The sequence below is a fragment of the Pleurodeles waltl genome, chromosome 11 (assembly GCF_031143425.1).
Source record: "Pleurodeles waltl isolate 20211129_DDA chromosome 11, aPleWal1.hap1.20221129, whole genome shotgun sequence".
NCBI lineage: Eukaryota > Metazoa > Chordata > Amphibia > Caudata > Salamandridae > Pleurodeles > Pleurodeles waltl.
The window spans coordinates 584,733,554-584,752,168 of NC_090450.1; the positions used below are offsets into that span (position 1 = coordinate 584,733,554).

At 42.8% G+C, this 18,615-nt stretch overlaps 1 protein-coding gene across 1 annotated transcript in view; it reads right to left on the minus strand.

Moving 5' to 3' along the window:
• The window catches only part of KAT6A (lysine acetyltransferase 6A), a 1,196,154-nt gene that overhangs the window by 223,050 nt on the left and 954,489 nt on the right, over window positions 1-18,615 (minus strand). The window contains exons 13-14 of the mRNA XM_069214088.1: window positions 13,947-14,178; window positions 11,946-12,147 (exon numbers count right to left, since the gene is read on the minus strand). Coding sequence (XP_069070189.1) covers window positions 11,946-12,147; window positions 13,947-14,178 — 434 coding nt within the window. The remainder of the gene's footprint in view (window positions 1-11,945; window positions 12,148-13,946; window positions 14,179-18,615) is intronic.

Genomic DNA, 18,615 nt, shown 5'->3' on the forward strand with positions numbered 1-18,615 from the left:
TGTGCTTGGGAGTTACGGCAATTACATTTTTAAACCTACATTGGTTTGTGATGGGTGTAGGGTGAACATACCTCCTCTTAAGCACCACACTAATACTGATTAGGATAATTGTGTGAATTGTCAAGTGAGCATCAGTAACCAGGATTCACCCAACGAGGATGTTAAGAGTATAACTGAATCAGGCTTAGTATACTCAGTGAGGCAAGCTGGAGCATTCTCTGGAACTTTATATTTCTTCTCCAGGCGAGGTATGACCACCAGAAATGTAACTAAAATCTTCATTAGCTTGAGACCTACTCACTAAATAAAATCTAAAATGAGTATAGCCCAAAAGGCTTCCAAGGCTGCTCTTTAAAATCATAAAGGAAACATTGTTGATCTGTAGACTTCATTAGACGCTTCACAGCTCTTTCCATAAGAGAATTACATTTGGAAATATCACCTGTCAGATCTTGAGGAGGAGGTGCGTAATCCCTTTCCCTTGGGGTAACAATAACATCTGCCATATCATCTTGTGGATGTTCACCTTCTTCATCCACATCAGAATATACAGATTGACTAGCATCATCGTCGCCCATATCTTCAGGCATTGGTGAGACCAGTGGTCTTTGAACAACTTTGGGTGATTCTCTTGAAGGTGGTGGAAAGGGTAGTGGCAACTACTGTAGAGGAGGATTATCCGGTAAAGGATTGGGATGCTCTGGAATGTAAGGTGGTTGCTGTGTCAATAACTTTTAAACTATTCGCATCATTTGCTGTAATGTAGACAAGCACTGGCAAAGCCCCTAGGTCTAGCCTATGCAAGAGCATGGGTGCTGTTCACCATGGCTATAAGTTAGTGGCTTAAAGTAGATTGGTGTGGAGTCTCAGAGTAGAATGGCAAAGAATGTAGCAGTGTGTTGTGGAGTGGCAGAGTGTGTTGTGTACTGGAATGGCAGTGTAGAGTCACGTAGTGGCATACACTGGAGTGGCATAGAGTAGAGTGGACTGGTGTAGTGTGCATTGGTGTAGACTTTTGCAGAGTATACTGGTGTGGAGTGCTGTGGCACTGAGTACAGTGACATTTAATTCAGCAGTGTTGCAGCATTGTACAATGCAGTGGCGGAGCTAAGAGCAGTGCAAAGTAGTGTGCAGTGGTCCAGAGTGGTGCAGAACAGTGGTGGAGAGCACTGACGTAGGGTACAGTGGCAGAGTGAAGTGGTGCAGAGATGAGTGATGCAGAGGGCAATGGCAGAGTAGAGTTGAGTGGCGCAGAGTGTAGAGTAGAGTTGAGTGCCATTTAGCAGTGCAGAGTACAGTAAAATAGAGGGGTGCAAAGTAGACTATAGTGCCATAGAGCGCAGTGGCCTAGAGTGGAATAAAGATGTGTGGCGTAGAGTACAGTGGCAGAGAGTGTAGTGTTGCAGAGCAGAGTGTCAGCGTACCATGGCATAGAGAGCACTGGTGTACAGTACAGTGGTGCAGACTAGAGTGCAGTGGTTAAGAGTAGACAACTCATGGTGTGGTAGCACATCACCATTACAGACCACACATTTTCATCTGAAATTACCATTACATGTGCACACACGCGCACACACATACAGTTTTACTAATAAAACTATACAGTGCACAGACAAAAATGTGTGGAAATTGCATCATCTAGTTTAATGATTCTTTTCAATCATATTAAAATATTTGTTTCCAACATACTTCAGAGTTATCAAACAAATTTGATACATTTGTTCGTTTGTAAGTCTGATATCTTCTGAAATACTTAACACAGTTAATTTAAACGCTGTTGTGTGCTAGAAAAAACTCTTTCCTACCCCCAGTATCCAGCAAGATTTTCACATAACTCCTTTGACTTAGAAGTCAGAGAAAGAAAAGTAAACAAGTGCCCTTGGTAGACAGTGCCTGCCATTTAACCTTGGTCTTTAAATGCACAGCAATTGTGACAAGATAAGAACTACATTTAAAGGCCTGGTAACAGAAAACGTATTAGTGGAAGGATACAGAAAATACGGTTTAGGCAACGGGAGGGACATACTGAACCTGGAGAACGCAAGCAAATAAAGCCAGCAACTGGAAAGTAAAGTGCGAGTAACAAACCACAAAGCCAATGGTAATCAAAGAGCGGAAAATATTTCTAGGCCAACTTTCTGAAAGTCCCCAAGATGTCTTTAGCAAGACTGAGTGTAAAACCTTGAAACATGAGGGATATAATCCTATTAGAAATCATAGTCTGAATAATAGCCTTTTTCCTCTATGTCCGCTCCAAAATCCGGGACATATTTTACATTCAGTTGTGTTGGGCTATGTGCAGTTTGCAAAACACAGTCTCTGCTTTTTTTCCCAGATAAGACTGTAAAATATGAACTGGTGGCAATGTGGAAACATTCAATGCTGACAGAGGTCCCAAAATTTGATGGTGCTATCATTGACTGTCATCAACTATCAGCGTCATTGACAGCATAGTCTCTACCTTTGACAATATTGAAATCAATGATGCCATCATCAAGGGCGCAGCGATCTTTGTCGATTGTGTAGTCAACAATGGAAAGGCTGCCATCATCAACAGGATTGGCATCGACAGAGTGACGCTGATGATCTCGATGTCGACAGTCTATCAAACGATGTTGACGGTAACCTCGTCGATAATGAGTTTTGAAATTTTGTAGATTTATTTCTTCTTCAGAGGTTGATCCTTAATGGACTCTGATGTATATAATGATCCCTTAGTTGCATATTTCCATTGTTGAGTGACAGAAGGGGTGGCTGCAAGTCCTGTTCCAAACAAATCTAATTCAGGAAACTGAATAAGTATCCTTTTGTGCACTGTCTTCATGGAAGTGCTTAAAGCACTTCTCACAGAAACTTCCCTTAAAGAGGGGGCATCTCCGTTAGGAGGAGGAAAATTGTCTTTAGCCAACAGATACAATGACAATTTTCTTTCTCTGCCTATAAGAGTCTTAATTGAGAAAACTCATACAAATGTCACGTTTGGATACCTTATTATTTGTATGAAAGCAATAAATAAAATAAAAAGAGGATCATCAATGTAAATCTTTTTAAAACCAGAGGATGAACAAGCCTTGAAAAGAGATTTCTTGTTTCTGTCAGCCATGGTGACAGTTGGGGGCAGTTGGCTGTTGAGTAAAAGATCTCCCTGGCCCAGAAATGCATACAGTTATAGTTTCTACTAAAAAACAACTTGCAATACTTCAGTGCAGGAGAAAGGGCTGGTTCAAACCCAGGGCAGATCAGAAAAGTAACAAATTTAAGGTTCACTAACACAGCCTCTATGGTGAGTAAGAGGGCTAATGTTTCTACCTCATTGGCTGAAGTTTAGTTGTTTACAACTGAGGTGAATGTGTTACTAAATGCACAATGTTGTTTCAGGTCTATGGCTTTTTTACACTGTATACTGCAATTTTAATGTACAAGGGATTTGTAACCTGATGACGGGCTGAATGATTCAAGTATGTGAATATAAAGAAGTTCAAATTTTTGAGAATTTGAGGTTAGAGACAGTATGCCCCGGATAGAGTATTACTGAAGGTAAGTAACTTGTGCTGATGAATACTTTGAACTAAAGATTCAAACAGAACAGTTAAAGATACAAAAAGGGGTACCAATCAAAAGACAGAGGATCTGAGGAGTGGATTTTGCACCAGGAAGTCAGGCAGAACTCATTGGGCAAAATGGCCCTCTCGGCGGACTTGAGAATGAAGGTAATAATGCCTGGTGAATGTGGTCATGGTTGATGCCCAACCCCGGAACAACTCTAGATAGTGCAGTGTTTGCAGTGTTGGTAGAATGGGCACAAAGATCCTCAGGAGGCTTCTTCTTTGTAAGGTTAGCATGGTTTTATGCACTGGATGATCTTTCTAGACAAGGTATGGGTTTGAGCTGTCTTTGTTTTAATTTCTTAGCACTGCAAAAACACCCACTTATGTTAAACTCACTTGATATAGCGCTTGAATCATCCCAGAGGGGTACCTCAGTGCTCTTTGAGTATTAGGAGTGTCACAGATTTAAAACAGCAAAGATCTGAGGTTTTTTTTTTCTCCATGAAAGATGATCGGTAGAAGGATGCATTTCATAGGAAAGTTTGTTCCAATAAGCTGGGGCCAGAAACAAGAAAGCTCTACCGTGAGCTTTGAGTTTCTTTATACACGGAATCATTAGAAGTGCTTTGTCACTCGATCTCAGATTTTTCTAAGGGGAGTAGGACATCAGCTTTTGTGCAGTATAAGTAGGGCTTTTTCCTATGAGGGCTTTATGGGTCAAGCAGCATGTCTTAAAAAATATTCTTTTTCTTATCAGTAACCAATGTAGAGATTTAAGAAGGGGTATGAGAGTGGAGCCTGAAGGCTGGTTACATATAAGCATGGCAGCTGTGTTTTGAACAACTCGACATTTGGTAAGAAGATTGTCATTTACAGAGGCCAGCAGGGAATTACAATAGTCCAGCCGAGTAATTAAAAGCCTGTGTACTAAGGTCTTCCTGTTCCTGAGTGCGTTTGAGTACGGTAGTAGGTTCCAATCATTGAGGAAACCTGCTCTTTCATAGTTAGGTTCTGATCCAGTCAAACGCCTAGATTTTTGAATGCATGCTTAGGAGAAGGGGCCTGGACCAGCTCTGCCAGCCCCCAGTCATCGGTCCAAAACATTGATGCTTTACAAAATAGCATGATTTCCATTTTTTAAGCATTTAATTGCAGACAGTTGTGGGACATCCATGCTGCAACTGCTTTCAGGCCAAATTGAAAACATTGCTTTGTGTTCTCTGGATTTCTAGTGATTGCTTGATGTAATAACTAAGGGCTCACTTTGTTTAGAACAAATAAAACCTCTCTTCTAGCGCAGTGTTTTCCAAGCTGTGGGTTGTGAGCCTGTTTTTGGTGCATTGGGAAAGGCCAACCAATAAATAAAGATGCCCTTAAAATCAGTATTAATTTTGTCACATTTGCTGTGCTTCAAAAGCAGAGGTCGAATTGTAAGGCTATGTCTTCTGACAAATTGTTGCTTCAGGTTTTTTAACACTTGGATTGGTGTTTACAAACTCGTCTCACTCTGTAGTCAGAGAAAGGAAAGCAAATACAATTATGTGACAATCTTGCAAGGGGTACAGGTATGTCAAAGGAAAGGCTGTAGTTGGTCATTTTTTGTACTACACAACAAAATGTAAATACATGTAAATGAACTGCACACATCTAGCAGTTAGGAAAGCAAAGATAAACACATTTTTTTCCGTAATTCTAAAGTGTGATGGAAACAAAGATTTTAATAGGATCAAAACAAATCAGGACACTTTACTTAGTGGTGTACAGATGGTAAATAATCACTGAAACCCGATTTCCACACATTTTCATTTGTGTGCACTATGGCTTCATCAGTACAACTGTAAGCCTGTGCTAATTTAGTGGCCATTTCAATGGAAAATGTGCTTTCTGTAAATGACAATGCGCTACCACAAGGTGCTTTAGTTACATTAAAAAATTGCCCGCCTCATTTATATTAAAGCTAGGTCAGTTGCTAAAGTTTTCATTCTTAAAATTGGGTCTTAGTTCTAAAAGGTTTGTGAGCCTCTGCTCTGGAGGTGTGGCAGAGAGTAATGGACCGTTATACGTGGTAAGGTGGCATAGGTTTTGGGGCAGAAAGGCAGCATGTGCCCACGGCAACAACTTGTAAGAGAAGAAAGTGGTCTATGGAGGTTGCACTGACAGCGCCTGCAGCGACTGACAATGGACGCAATGAACAATACCATTTTAAAGGTCACCAATACAAAGAAAACTATGCTTAGGTTGAAGACCAATTTAAGATCCCAATAAGACATAGTAAAGCTCACAGTAAGGGTGACACGAAAAAGCCCTTTTAAGAAACACATAATGTGACTTGAATAAAAAAGGCAGGCAGGCAAATTCAGAAAGTCCAAACAGGCTGAAAAATAACCTTTAACTGTGCCAAAAGCAATGCCTTGCCAGGCCACTCACAAAACAAACTTCAGAAAATATTATAAAAATGGCCTGCCCGCACCAGGACACAAACTTTGCCCAGCAAGCAGAATAAATGGATTTGGTGGAAGGGAGCCAGGCTTCAAAGATAACATCCACTACTTCTGCAGACAGATAAAACCCATTCAGCTGGTTCTGCTCAATGTCCATGCATAGAGGTGTATGTTGTGGAGATTCGGGTGCAGAATCCTTCCCTCTTCTTGGGGCAGAAGGTCTTCCAGAAAACTAGATGGTGTCGAGGAGAAAGGCAGATCCGAGTATCAGAGGACAAAGATATGTCTACGTACCACAACCTCATGGCCAAATCCCGGGCTATCCAGATGAGTTAGGATTGGTGCTCTCCTTTAGGACCTCAGGCAGAGGTGGGAAGGGACAGAGGAGCCCAGAGTGCCACTGCAGGCAGAACTTCCCTAATGTAGCCTTGAAGCTGAAACTCTATAACTTAGTATATGCTGCACAGCTTATCCTTGGCAGTAGGGGAAAGATCTACCCAAAGAACACACAATTGTGTGAAAAAGCCTTGGAACACCTCCAGGTGTATTTGCAACTCGTGGTCTGCCAGGTGGCATCTGCTAAGCTTGTCCATGTTGACACTGAGACAGATGGTTTGTCATCAGAGAGCTCAACTAAAGGGTGAGCCATTGATAGTTTCAGCACCTCCTGACAGCACCTGAGACCCCACACTGTTCTTCTTGTTGCAGTACAATATGGCTGTTGTGCTGGTCGCCAAGAGTTGGACCAGGGTCCCCTTCATGGGAGAAACAGTTTTAGGGTCAATTGAATACATTGAACCTCAGAAACAGTGAAATTGTGCTACACCAACTACGACTGGCTGCTGGATTCCTCCTCCCCCTAGTGACGGCCCTAACCCAGAAACAATGTATCTGATACTGCTGTGAGCTCAGGGTTGGATAGTAAGAATGCATGAAACTCCTTTGGCTGGCTTCTGTGAGTCTCTGGTGAAGGTCCCGGGTTGCCTCTTCTGAAATACAGACGTCCGTTAGGCAACCCTAATGATGGACCTGTTGCAGTTGAAGGTTTCACTGTAGAGCCCTAATGTCCCAATGGGCAACAGCGCCCAGAAAGATGCATGAAGTCAAGAACTTGAGAACTGTTGCATCAGAACCCAGGAGTGAGCCCAAAACACAGGATAAAGTGTACCCTCAATCTGAGATGGGCTAAAACAACCACCATTACCCTCATAAATGCTTTGGGGCTTAGGTAAGGCAGAAGGTCTGGAGAGTAAATTGTAAGCATTCCGACTCCACCAAGAGCTGAAGAAAGCATCTGCAGAAATGCAGCTGGAGCACATGAAATTACATGTGCTACTGGTTCAAGGACACCATTTAATTCCCTGGATCCAGGGCAAGACCTAGGCCATGATCAACATATTGAACTTATTCTTTCGAAGGAAGATATTCAGAAACCAAAGGTCTAACACCAGCCTGAACACTCCTTGCCCCCACTACACCCTGGGAACGGTCTATGTGCCTCCTCTGGCCAGCAGTTATCAAAGGGAAGGGCGGGGCATGATCTGCTCATGTCTGAACAAAAACAGGAGGAGAAGGAATGGCTGTAAGGGTTTAACCAACTGGACAACCTGCAGAACCCACTGCTCTGAGGTAACTGCATGCCAACTAGGCAGGTAAAACGAATTTTGCTCCCTTCTGGACATCTGTAATACTGGGAGGAGTAATCAAAGCAGCTTGGCTGCAATTTCGGCAGGCGACTAAGAGGAAAATTACAGCAGTCCTTGCTGGTAACAAATGCTTCTGCCACCATGTCGTTTGGAGTCACAAAAAGGCTGTACAGGCTACTGCATGGGCTATTAAAACTGCCTTTGATTATAAGCAAGAGTATCCTCTGAAAATGTTCAGTATTGTTGGCGGAATAGACAGACCGGGATACCAAGCCTAAGGAGTGGGCCATAGCCAAACTGACTTCAAAGGGCTCCAGCGCAGAATCCGTTTTGTCTCCAAAAAGCCTGGAGTGAAGCTATTGCTGACATCTAGGTGAGCCAGTCTCCAATTGTGCTCCTCCACCACTAGATCTCCCCATTGGCCCGACATTTGTAACCACTACCGGGAAAGACACTTCTGAAGTGGTCATGTGGAACTGCGCATGAGGCCATCATCCCCAACAGTTTCATTAGAGTTCAAAGAGTTAGAGGGAGTCATTAAAGTTAGCAGTCTTTGGAAAGCCATCAACATCTCTTGACTTGGATAGACTTTGTCTGTGACAGACTTTAACACTGCTCTCAAGAAGGGCTTGAATTGCTGATGGAAGACGTGATGCTTTGACGTTAACTGTAAAGCCCAGCTTGCACAGGAGCGACACAGCTGTATGAGTGTCTGCTAGACATTGCTGGTGGCCGTTGTTCCTTATCAATCAATAGCCCAGAAATTGAAACGCCTGAATGGCACTGAGTCACAGATGTGCTGCAAAGACAGCTAAGCACTTTGTAGACACCCTGTTGTAACACCAAAAGATCAAACTTTAAATTGGTAGTGTTGTCTATTTACCACAAAACTGAGGTAGCAATGGTCAAAGTAGGTGTCCTTGAGGTCGAGGGTTGCCATGTGGTCTCCTGTGCAGAACAGAGGGAGAACAATCTTTAGAGTTGTCATTCTGAAATGCAAAGACAAGATATGGCATAATGTTGAGTATACACCGCAAGGAACTATCATTCTTTGAATGAGGGAGTACAAATAGTTCTCTTCTTCACGTCTCCTCATGCGTGGGCACGTGGTCAATGTCCCCTTCATTAAGAAGTACTTGTACTTCGCCTTGCAGCAGTAGTTGATGTTTCTGACTGACTGTATGATGTTGTGGTGGAATACTTGGAGATGTGGTGTCAAACTCTAAGCAGGATCATTGCTGTATGACAGAAAGGACCCACGTATCTGAGGTTATGTTAGCTACTGGGAAAGGAATGACTTGATTCTCCACCAGAAAGGTGTTGTTTGATTGGGGGAAGTTGCTGAAAAGTCACTGTTTTCTGGTGGGGTCACCCACTCCAGAGCCACCTCTACCTCTTCAATGACCATTAACCCCCTGAATGCGCCACTGGGAAAGGGCTTTTTGGTTTGTCCCAATTGAAAGGACCGATGCTGCTGGAGGCCTGAATCCTGAATGCTACAGTGGTTTGGCAGCTTTAGTTTTTTGCTTTCCCACGTTTTTGATGACACTTGAAAGCCAGACTTTGCAGGTTGAGTTAGTAGTGCCCCCATGAGCTTTGCATTAACTGTGACCTTAGTTATTTATTTGAGCATTGTATCCACCTGAGGCTAAAGTGGTATTCACCATCAAAATGAACACTGAAAAGATATTGCTGGACCACTGGACATAATCCTAACATTCTTAGCAATGTATTACTCTGAAGGGGGGTGCTGCTGTTTAGTTCCCTGAAGGCAGAGTCAACTGAGTCCAATGCACTTGCTCCGTGCCTATCCTACGATAAACATTTCAAGAAAGTTGCATGACTAGTTGTTCCATCTCCTTTCAATGATATCTGTTATACTTTGAGAAGAGGCCAACTGAACTGCCTATATACTTTGGTTCTCTTGTTCAGTAGGAGTTGCATCAGCATCTCCTATATCATGTGCAGCTGAGCAAAAGGAAGCTCTTCTTTTCTTCCACAACATGCAGCTTGATGTTATGATGCTCAATTGTCCTCTGAATTACAGCATAATAAGCGGTTATATCATCTGAAACTTAGCCTTAACTGGACATGGCTCCAGGTGAGAGCCATTCTGAAGATCAGCATAAGGGTCCCATGAATCATCCCCATTCATGTTGTGGAAGTGGCTCAAAATAATTATCAAGGAAATTACACTGGATAACATGGTTGCACTCAGTGTGTATGCATGGATTCCTGCAGTTATGGTGACCTATGTAGTGATGGTGGAAGAATGGGGATGGTGGCAGTGGCTGTACTGGTGTCTTTCTGCCTAAGCTTTTAAGGAAGTAGGGATTCTTGTAGTACTGGGAAGAAAGCCTTCTCAAAATGTGAGCCTCCTCTTCGAGGTTCCTCTGGAGGGCATGCCAAAATCTTTTATGACATGGGTGGACATATACCTTCTTTGCCTGATCACAGACACCTATTTAACTTCAACTGTCTGTGTTGAAGAGCTGGATGCCGAAGCTGAAGACTAGGGCTTCCTCAAACCTGGCCTTGTTGCCTATTTTGGTGTTGAAGATGCTGGGCCAGCACCTCTTGGTATGGAAGGTATGTTTTCAAATAGAGGCTGGAAGTTTCTGACACAAGATTTCTTTGGAGCTGATGGCAGCTAACATCATCAAGAACGCTTGGTGGCAGTTGTGAAGCTGAATGTAAAGGCTGTTGGTTGAAGTCTCTAGGCTCAATTCTGTGCACCCTTGAAAGCAATGCTTAGTATCTTTACACAACTCTTTTCAAGGTTGAATGCCAGAGGGTGAATCCTTGTTTGGGGGTTGGTTAATGGGTGTCTTCTCAGGGTAATCTTGGTTGTAAAAAGGGCAAACTTCCTTCAAGCATCAGAATATTTCTCTTCCTTGACATCACAGCCATATGAAGAAAGCGAGTTGGAACTCTCCTCTGCTTGACCTGATGGTATCCCAGACTGGCCTTGCCCTCTTAGTAAAATCTTTGGGTCCGTAGACTGGCGTTGACACCAACAGATTCAGTGGCTGCCTTTAATAATGTGCCCAGTGATGCTTTCTTTTATTACAGATAGTCTTTTTATTATTTACGGTTGGGTAGGTAAAGCTGTTTGCTTCCTTGAGCTAGGCTAAGATTGCACAATTAATGTGGGACTGAAAATGAAACTTGGAATTGCACTTACAGCCAAACTGGAAAGGTGTGTTCTTCGTAGCTTACCTCCACAAGAGTTATTATTAGGAAACCTGGTTACATGATCATTCCAGTGCAAGTCAAATTTGAAGAGCTGAAGAAGGGTCTCTGATGCTGTAACAGTAAAATCCAGTCACTGTAGATGGATTAAGAGTGATTTTTGCCTGATGACCCAAGAACTTGAGGTGAACATTTAAAGCAGATGGTGAAAGAAAAAATCTGAGGTGGAGTCTTTGTCCTGGTGCACTGTAGGCTTTAGGGAGGTGTCATGAGGTATCCACAGACTGAAGGCTTCTTCAAAGGGAAAGAACTTGCAAATGTCTGTGCCCCAACGCTACATGGCAGGAATCTACAGAGCATGTGATCTACCTACATCAGCAAATGAAGTTTGGAAAGTGTGATTTAGTCAGGCTGTTTTTTGTCATTTTTGGAATTTGTCATAATGATGGAATTCCATGCATCCCTCTCTGTCTGCCCTTGTGTGTCAAGGCGATGATCACCACTGTTATTTTCTATTTCAATAAATAACTTTTAGGGGTGGGTCAATTTGTTCATGGTTGCATCCAAGCTAGCTGAAACTTCACCTATCACTGCTGTAATGCACCAAACACCTTTCCCTACCCATGAAGGCCTGCACTTCTAATAGTTCAATCACTTGTGGTGCCTTGGGACATAGAGGTTGCAAACCTTATGATGAACCAATCACACTTACTGTTGCCATTAGCACAGAACTGGATGGGTTATTATACATAACTCTCCTGTCTTCCCACGCAGACATCTTTCTCCTACACCTGTCCTCGAAAGGTTTAGTATGATTCTGTTCCAACATGGTCAGCAGTCGCAGGATATCTATGTGTTGAGGGTATCAATTCCAGTGAACTGATATTAAGGTTTGAACTTATGCAGCACAGAGCTCTGAATGATAGGTCACCTTAAAACTGAAACATCTACTTCAAACGAAAACAACTTGCAATGTCTGCCCGACATTAGATGACAGGAGCATGCAAAGAATGGGATCTACAGTAGCAAATACCTCAGACCTAAATATTCAGGTCCACTAAGTCCTAACAAGTAAATCACACTCTGGTGATTTCAAAAGCAAAATTGGGACCCCTTACTCGGATATCTGGTGAAACACAACCATGTTCCAGTTCTTCTTCATTATCATCTTCTTCTATCTCATCATCAGAGATGACTGTATTGGAGACAATGACAGGAGTCCAGCGCAAACATTCTGGGTCCACCTCCACAGGTCGTGGGTGTGTTCGTAGTTTAGCCATGTGATCCTCAATCAGCTTCTCTCTGCGGACAATGACAAACCTACAGAGAAGAAGTCCAAGTAAGTGACAATAATGCATTTGACCAAGTTGAAGTTTGACAATGTAAGAGTGAAAAGAAATTCAACATAATACCGAATGGAGCTGAAAATTAACGATCATATATACCTAAATGACTTCACTATTACAGTAAATGGTGGACCTGTAGAACATATGCTGACCTTACCTAAATTTGCTCTATCTCTTTAGTCCCTTTGTTTGCAGTTGATAATCCTGGGCCTGATTCAGAGTTTGGAAGACAGGGTACTCCACCACACATGTGGTGCATGGCCTTCACCACTCATTCTATTTTGAGTGTGGCGGACCATGATGTTTGTGAAGGCATAAACCCTACACTAATGGATCACGGAGGTGGAGCCGTCAGTAAAGGTACATCAGACTGACCACCCTTTTTATAGTGGACAGACTGATGCATTTTGTTTTAGATAGGGACAGCCAAGGACCTTGGCCTGAAAAAAATCAATACAAAACTCCCAGGGTCATGAATAATTGTTTTAAAGAAACCAAAAACCAAAAAACAGCCTTAGAAGTTTCTTTTTTGAAAAAAAAACAAAAAAAACGTGTTATAAGCAGCTGCCTGTAACATAGCAGCCGCACAACTTCATCAGTGAAAGTCACCTGATTTCCATCACTGCCTTTCTACTCTCAGTGGGCATGGTTTTTCTGTTCTAATAGCTTATGTGAACTATTTACAAGTTCTGGTTTGCAGCTCAAACTTTCGGTCGTAGAGGGCAGGACTGCACAAGACTATTGGCATTATGACTGTAAAATTCAGTCATCATGCGTTAAAGATTGAATCTGTTCCAGTGTTGCCTCAAAGAAGCCAGTAGATTAACAACTTTTTTCGTTGGACCAGGTTTTATTATAAATGATTTTCTTAGCCACAATTGGGTGTATGGGCTTTGGGGTCTGCCTTAAGGTCACACCAAAGGAGATAAGGAAGGTATCAGACCATATAACTTACATGAACATGTGACCCTTAGTAAGACTTGACTTAGGGAATATGAGGTCTATCTTATGAATTCCTTTATGGCTACAGACATTCATCTTTTGGGAGAGGCCAAATATATGTATACGTAGGGTAAGAGCTTTTGCCTTGGTATTTGACTCTCTCCAAACTTTGACGGAAACCACAAATGAGCTTGGACGGGAAAACCATCTAATCAAGCGCAGTATTCGTTGGTGAGGCTGGGTGGATGATATATTAAAATGCATCCAGTTTCCTTATTCCGTGATAAATATTATTTGTCTGCTCCAGGTAATTGTGAACAGGGGAGAATATCAACTCTTAAGCTGTCTTTGAAAATAATTGACACACATGCTGTGTTTTTCGGGGCAATCTAGTCAAAAAATTATCTAACCTGCCGGTACAAGCTCTTTAATAACTGGTTTGCACTCTACAGAGAACCAAGTCTCTGTTGAGAATACCTGAATATTATTGCTTGAAACCCCTTTCTAGGATATCACCTACTCCTCCTCTTCTTGGTCTTCTTTTCTGCTCTCATGCCGTTCTCTACTCTGCCCTCCATCCATTTTCCATTTCCTCACTATTATATCCTCCAAATGACATTATCTCTTTTTGATCCCTTCTACTTTTCATACTTATCTCTACCACCTGCAATCTATCCCATTTTTGGGGCCTACTAACCCTTTGGCCAGTCTACCTCAATACTTCACACTCATACCTTAGTTGCTATTAGTAATCTGTGATACTAAAGCATGGGCGCACTCACAAGAAGTTAGTGTGATTGTTGTCTGGCATACTGTAACCTGTGTACTCACCGGTCACCACGAATGTCCAGCATTCGCAGGTGCTGGAGAGATGCTGAGATGTCCTGCGGGCATATTCCAGTCATTTTGCTAAGTTTCTTGATGCTGAGCACCTTGTCGTGCTGCTGATGGAGGCACTCCAGGATGACACTCTTCCAGTATGCCATATAAGAAAGGCGGCCCAAGTCAGACAGAGGTTTCTCAGGTGATCCGGCCTGGCCTTCTCGCTTGGATAGAAGGTAACCTGAGGTAAGACAAAGAATAACTGGTTAAAGAGTTGGTTGCACAGTGAAATAGAATAACTGTAAATAACCAGCTAACTTATCACACGTCAACAAATCTGACCGCTCTACCTAGAGAGGCTACATAACACTACCAGCTGAAACCAGAAATCATAATTACTCGAAGCACATACCATAAAAAAGGTCATAATTAAAGAAGCTAGGAAATAAGAAATATAACCAAAGCAAAGCATTGCGGACACAAAGACAAATTAATCACATATACCCCTAAACAGACAAAACAACACAAGCAAACACAAACCACAGCTGCATGTCCCTGATACAAGAAATCAAACAATACCCCGGGCGAAACAAAGTGAAAGAAGAACATACAGTTATGTCAAACCAAAATAAATCCATCCAACAGACGCAAACAACCCACACATGACAAAGGTCATGAAAAAAGGCTGCAGCTACAGGCTACCCCAGAACCAGTCAAATGGAGACAGGCCTCACAGGCACATCGAAGCAAGGCAAAATCTAGACAACCACTACAGGAATGGCCAGGGGTTGGTGGACAAGAGAACACATGGCATCTAGTGCCTAGTATTACTTATATGAATGACAATTGGTTAGTATTGACAAATTAACACAATAAAAGGATCCTTCTCTAAAGGATATTACCCTAATGTTGACACTCCTTCTGCTTGGTCTAGTGTTGAACACTGTCCAATGTTACAGCATTAGATACTTCGAACAGAACGGACCCGGAAGAAGGAATGTAGGTTAATCAGATGGACGAAAAAACATTTTTGCAAGCAACAATGTACGGAATGGGCTGTTCACCTTTGACTATGCACTATCATATTGCAGTTTAACAGATTTACATGCTATGTATTGCTGGATAAGTCAGAGGCTCAACCCAAGGTTTTCACAGCCCTTTACAACAGTGCCTATCAAGATAGGCAGAGAGCCCTTGTCCCTGGAATACTAGCACCAGAAAGACCATGAACAAAGAGAAGTATGTTGACTCTGTAAAGATCCTTCTAGGATGAAGGAGCAAGGCCAGACAACCACAAACAAGCGCTCCAAGTGCCCCCTGAGGCATGTGCAGCTCCAGGAAGGCGGGAGACAAAATAGACATGGGTGATAGAGGTATGGACCTACATAGGTAAGATCTGCCTGTTAGGGAGACAACCTCATTAATTTGGGCATAGTGGATGCAGATTGATTTGTTTGCAGTCTGCCTGCATAAATAAGAAATCATTACAGAGATGACTCATGAATAAGACCTATCATATAAACTGAAGACAAAGCATAATGTTTATATCAAAATAATCAATGGAACAGAGCCTGGACTGGCATGCTTCAAGAAGAGAGAAGCTTGAGTACCATGCAGATGACCAGGTGCTGAAGGGCCATTAAGTCAAAACACTGCGTAGTGATGCATATGTCAATGTTTTAAAGACACCCATCTTCACCTGATTAAAAACGAATACAAATGTTATGATAATCTAGCTTTAACAATAGTTAACATGTTTTACCTATGACTAATGCCAATATAATCACAAGGCTTTCCTCAGGACTATGGTCCTAAACGGTCTACTCCACATCATTGAAAGATTTATTTTTATCACTTACAGCCTTTTATGACTTTTATAACTAGAATTTGAAGTAACCCACTCTTAAAATACTTGATCTAGAGAGGGAGCCAATGAATTTGGAAAATATCCATCTTGGAATTGCACTCATGATAAGAAGTAACCCTATAATGAGCCATGTCACCTCATTGTCTGGGGAAAATAACCAATCCCTGAACATTCTTCCTCTCTTCCTACTCTTTGTGGCTGATCAGTCCTACACAGAGAGAGCTTTGATCCTCCGCCTGGGCAGAGCAGGAGGCTAATGATTTCTAAGTTACAGAAAATCCTTCCGATGCAACTGTACCATGAAGTGCCATTCACATGGCACCAGTGGCTGAAAAAAACAAAAAACAAGGAAAGGCTGACTCATTCTTCTATAGGCCTGACATGTAGGACTTGACAATTCAGCAGCAAATCAGACCCCGGCACTGTGAGGACAATGCCACAGGTTAGGATACTTTTGAGAGGTTGGGGAAATATACTCTTTAGGCCTGATTAACCTTATGAAACAAGTACACGCATGCTGTAGTGGACCATGCCACCACTATACCTCTGAAAAGTGCTTCTCTTCTAACTTTGGATTGACTATGAAAAGTGCTTATTAGGATAACGGCTGCTGAAAAGAGATGCATTTCAAAGTGTTGTGCTAGTTTGCCTACAATAGGAACAATTGCAGAGCTACCAACATTGCTAGTGTGTCCACAACTTCCCTGATTGATGAGTGTAATTGGTCCTCCACACACTCCGCTAAAGGTTGAATGTGAAGTCTGAGGAAAACCTTTTTCCAGATCTAGTATGGCTGCAAAGCTTTCACCAGACCACATGTAATCATCACAAAAAGAGTTTTAAGAAGCTGTACTTAGAAAAGGGCTAAAGGTCAGCCCTCTATAAACTTTTGAACGGGGACCAGCTATTTTAATCTGTAAACAAAGTAGTTGCATAACCTCTGCTGCGCACCTGAGTGGTGTCATACACTACTTGCAGATTTTTTACATTTTTTATGTGTAGGCAAGATGTGGTAGGAACATTAAGAATGAATATGTGGGCAGATTAAGCATACCATAAAACAACACAGCCAAGGAAACATAAGCACAGCTGCCTATAGCAGTGCTCTGTCATGTGGAGGCAGTGAGTGATAATCTGGGGTGAGTGCCTCCTCCATGTTGCACGTTGCCAGGGATGAGCAAAGTAAGCAGGGCTGGAGTGCTCTGCTGCCTCTGAGAAGCAGTGCACATGTGTGACAGGGCTGATAAAGGCAGTGCTTAATATCTGCAGGTGGCCTTCACCATTCCTTACTAGTTGGGGTCGGCTCTGTTTCATTCCTTCTAGTGGGACCCAGTCCCATTCCCCACTGCCTAAGTCAGATGACTCTCTTCCTCTCCAGACCTGCCCTGGCATTACAGAGTGAGTCACTTTGGTGGTGATGTCATGGTAGTGACCAGCACCCCAACTCCCTCTTCCAGAGCGGCACATGTAGTCAGTAAATTGGTGCCTCTGCCCAACAGTCTAAAATGCACATGTCCACTGCATGCACCTATGTCTACTGTCACCACAACAAGCCCGTAGCAGCAGATCCCTGTTCTACTCTGTCCCTGGCTCCTCAGCATCTGTACTGCCCCGAGGCCTGCCTGAGGCATAGCTGAAAAACAAGCTACTGTGTGCAGCTAAGAGCCGATAGGAGAGTCATGACAAGTTTTTCTTCTGCAACCAGCCAGAGTACCAAGAAAGGGATTTCAGAGTGCAGCAAGAGCTCCTGTCTATATAAGAGTTGGGATGTGTCTGTGGCATAGGACTCTTGACTACTGCTATGCTGTGGGTAAAGGATAACTGTGCCAGGGGAGGTGGCAGGCTGTGTCAAGTTCCTTTTTAGTGGCCAGGATAAACATGAGAATCTTGTGCTTTAAGGCTACGAGTAGTAGTTGTCAGGCCCAGCTCATGTGTGGCTGCCTCTTTTCAAGCAAAGCACTGTCAGTCTTTCACGGACATCAACCTGGTATGCCAGTTTCTGCTCCAGCCATTCTGGGAATCAGCTTACTATAATGTGATTGATTCTGCCCAGGCAGACATCATAGACCTCATCACCTATTACACATCTGACACCATCTTCCTCACAAAAATGTGATTCACCTCCACATCCCAAAGACTACAGCATCTATCATGTGGACTGCACATATAGGAATTAAGGGGACTTTGCTGTCATCCGTAAGTCATCCTGCTGCTGAATCTTGAACAAACAAGTGATACTCAATTCAACGGAGCACCTGACATTCCATTTCCCACTCTCCGCAACTCAGACCACCATCTTACAGCTCATCTATATGCCTCCTGGGCAAAAAAAGGACTTCACTGATGGTTTCTCTGATCTACGCGCCACCGCTACTATCCAACCCATCCACATCACCCTCCTAGGTGACTTCAACCTCCTGACAATACAGACTCAAAAGGACACTTTCCTCAAACTTGTTGACACAATCAATGTGGTATGGCACATCACTCAACGAACACACCAAAGGCCTCATCTTCTACCTCATTGTCTCAGCATTTCTAACAATCCAAAACAAACCACCCATACCCTTGGGCTGGACTGACATTTGCTGTCACAATCTCCCTACTCAGAGTTCTACAACTCAACAAGGTCAACCCAAAAGAGAAGATTAAACCTTCATTGGTTTATCCATCAGCAACATAATCCTTGAACATATCTCTCGCTCCGCCAGCTAAATGTTTAAAGCCAACACCCTTCTAAACATTTTTACGGAATACTATGTGAACACCTACACTCCAGTTAAAACATGTGTAGGCCAAATCCTCCAGCGA